General features: G+C 49.7%; 1 protein-coding gene across 1 annotated transcript; it reads left to right on the top strand.

The window, feature by feature from the left end:
- The first annotated feature begins 365 nt into the window (after positions 1-365).
- On the top strand, positions 366-1315 carry LOC105033968 (ethylene-responsive transcription factor WIN1). The gene is made up of 2 exons (XM_010908959.4): positions 366-521; positions 674-1315. The coding sequence occupies exons 1-2, from the start codon at positions 442-444 to the stop codon at positions 1209-1211; spliced, it is 618 nt and encodes a 205-aa protein (XP_010907261.1). The 5' UTR covers positions 366-441; the 3' UTR covers positions 1212-1315.
- The last annotated feature ends 420 nt before the right edge of the window (positions 1316-1735 follow it).

The raw sequence follows: 1735 nt of genomic DNA, 5'->3' as shown, positions 1-1735 counted from the left end.
TGATCCAACGGTGATTCGCGCCGAGGAAGGTGAAAGCTTTCTTTCGCGCGAAAGGTACAACCTCGACCCGTCTAGGTTCATGATTTACCACGTGATGAGCAGCCCATCCTCAGACATCAAGGCTCCCATTATTGTTCCTCCAAGGGCGTAGGTGGCCGGGTTTATTAACACTGTATTATGGTAGTTACGTACGCCCACGCTTCACCGACATCTCACCCGGCAACTTATGCTAGCACCCCTGCACATTCTCTCCTTAAATTTTATCTCTCTCTCTCTCTCTCTCTCACACACACACACACACACCCGCACACAACCACTTCTGCCTTCCCTCTCCTGATAAGTACTTCACATTCACTAAACCAAGGAGCCATCTTTATAGCTCTCTTCTCTCTGAATCTCTGCCCTCTGTCTGGCTACTGGAGGTCCTTTAATTCCTGCAACATGGTGCAGTCGAAGAAGTTCAGAGGAGTGAGGCAGCGTCACTGGGGCTCCTGGGTCTCGGAGATACGCCACCCTCTCCTGTAAGCACTCGCAACCACACTTCGTTTTATTTCTAAGCCTTCCAACCATCGCAGCTAGCCATACCACTATGAGCCATTACCGGTGCAAAAACGCCAACGTTTTCCTTCTCTCTGTCTGTTCTATGTCATGTTATATGTATATATATATATAGGAAGAGAAGGGTGTGGCTTGGGACGTTCGAGACGGCTGAGGAGGCTGCTCGGGCCTACGACGAGGCTGCAGTGCTGATGAGCGGCCGTAACGCCAAGACCAACTTCCCGGTTTCCAAAGCCCCGGCCGGGAATGCCCCGCCGAACGAGAATGATCGTGCCAGCTCCACGGGCTTGTCGGAGGTCCTCAGTGCAAAGCTCCGCCGGTGCTGCAAGACGCCGTCCCCGTCCCTCACCTGCCTCCGGCTCGACACAGAAAACTCCCACATCGGGGTGTGGCAGAAGCGGGCCGGCGCCCGTGCCGACTCCAACTGGGTCATGACCGTGCAGCTTGGCAAGGCGGATGAGCAGCAGGAGTCGAGGCGCAACGTCGAGGGGGAGGTGGGGCCACCGCCACCGTCGCCGATAATGATGGAGGGGACCTCGACGCCGAGGATGGATGAAGAGGACAGGATCGCATTGCAGATGATAGAGGAGCTCCTCAACAGGAACAACTGCCCAGCCTCCCCTTCACATGGAGAAGGCAGCTTTTTCATGTAATGATCGATCCCCATCACAGCTAGCTTGCGGACGGATTTGGCAGGCTTTCTTGGTAGGTAGGAAGGGTGGTTGGTTGCTGTGGTTTTTGTATATTGAAACCTATTACCTACATATATATATATATATATATATATATATATATATATATATATATATATATATATATATATATATATCCTGCATACATATGGATATATAGCTAGCCCATATTATATAGCTTTTACTTGTGTGTTTTAGCAATTAAGGTCATGACCGGGCGGTCTTACCCAACGTGAAAGCTTGTGGTGTTGTATGTCCCTCCCTGTACGCGCCCACTTAAAAAGGAAATAAAGAGCTATAGAATTCATTCTACGCTTTATTTTTGCTTTCCCCCTGCTCTGAATGCATACAAATATATCATACATCAAGCTGGTGGACAGGGCAGACCTTTCTGCTTTATAATGAATCCTACCATAATTGGATATGTTTCTGCGGGTAGCGGACTACTCTCAATAGTCAATTCCATCGGGTCTCAACTGATAGAT

The sequence above is a fragment of the Elaeis guineensis genome, chromosome 3 (genome assembly GCF_000442705.2).
Source record: "Elaeis guineensis isolate ETL-2024a chromosome 3, EG11, whole genome shotgun sequence".
Taxonomy (NCBI): Eukaryota; Viridiplantae; Streptophyta; class Magnoliopsida; order Arecales; family Arecaceae; genus Elaeis; species Elaeis guineensis.
The sequence above is the reverse complement of the archived record's forward strand: the minus strand, read 5'-3'. Positions and strand labels throughout refer to the sequence as shown.

Coding starts and splice junctions, on each gene's coding strand:
- LOC105033968 (XM_010908959.4), top strand. CDS start 442: ATGGTGCAGTCGAAGAAGTTCAGAGGAGTGAGGCAGCGTCACTGGGGC. Junction 522..673: donor GAGATACGCCACCCTCTCCT/GTAAGCACTCGC, acceptor ATATATATATAG/GAAGAGAAGGGTGTGGCTTG.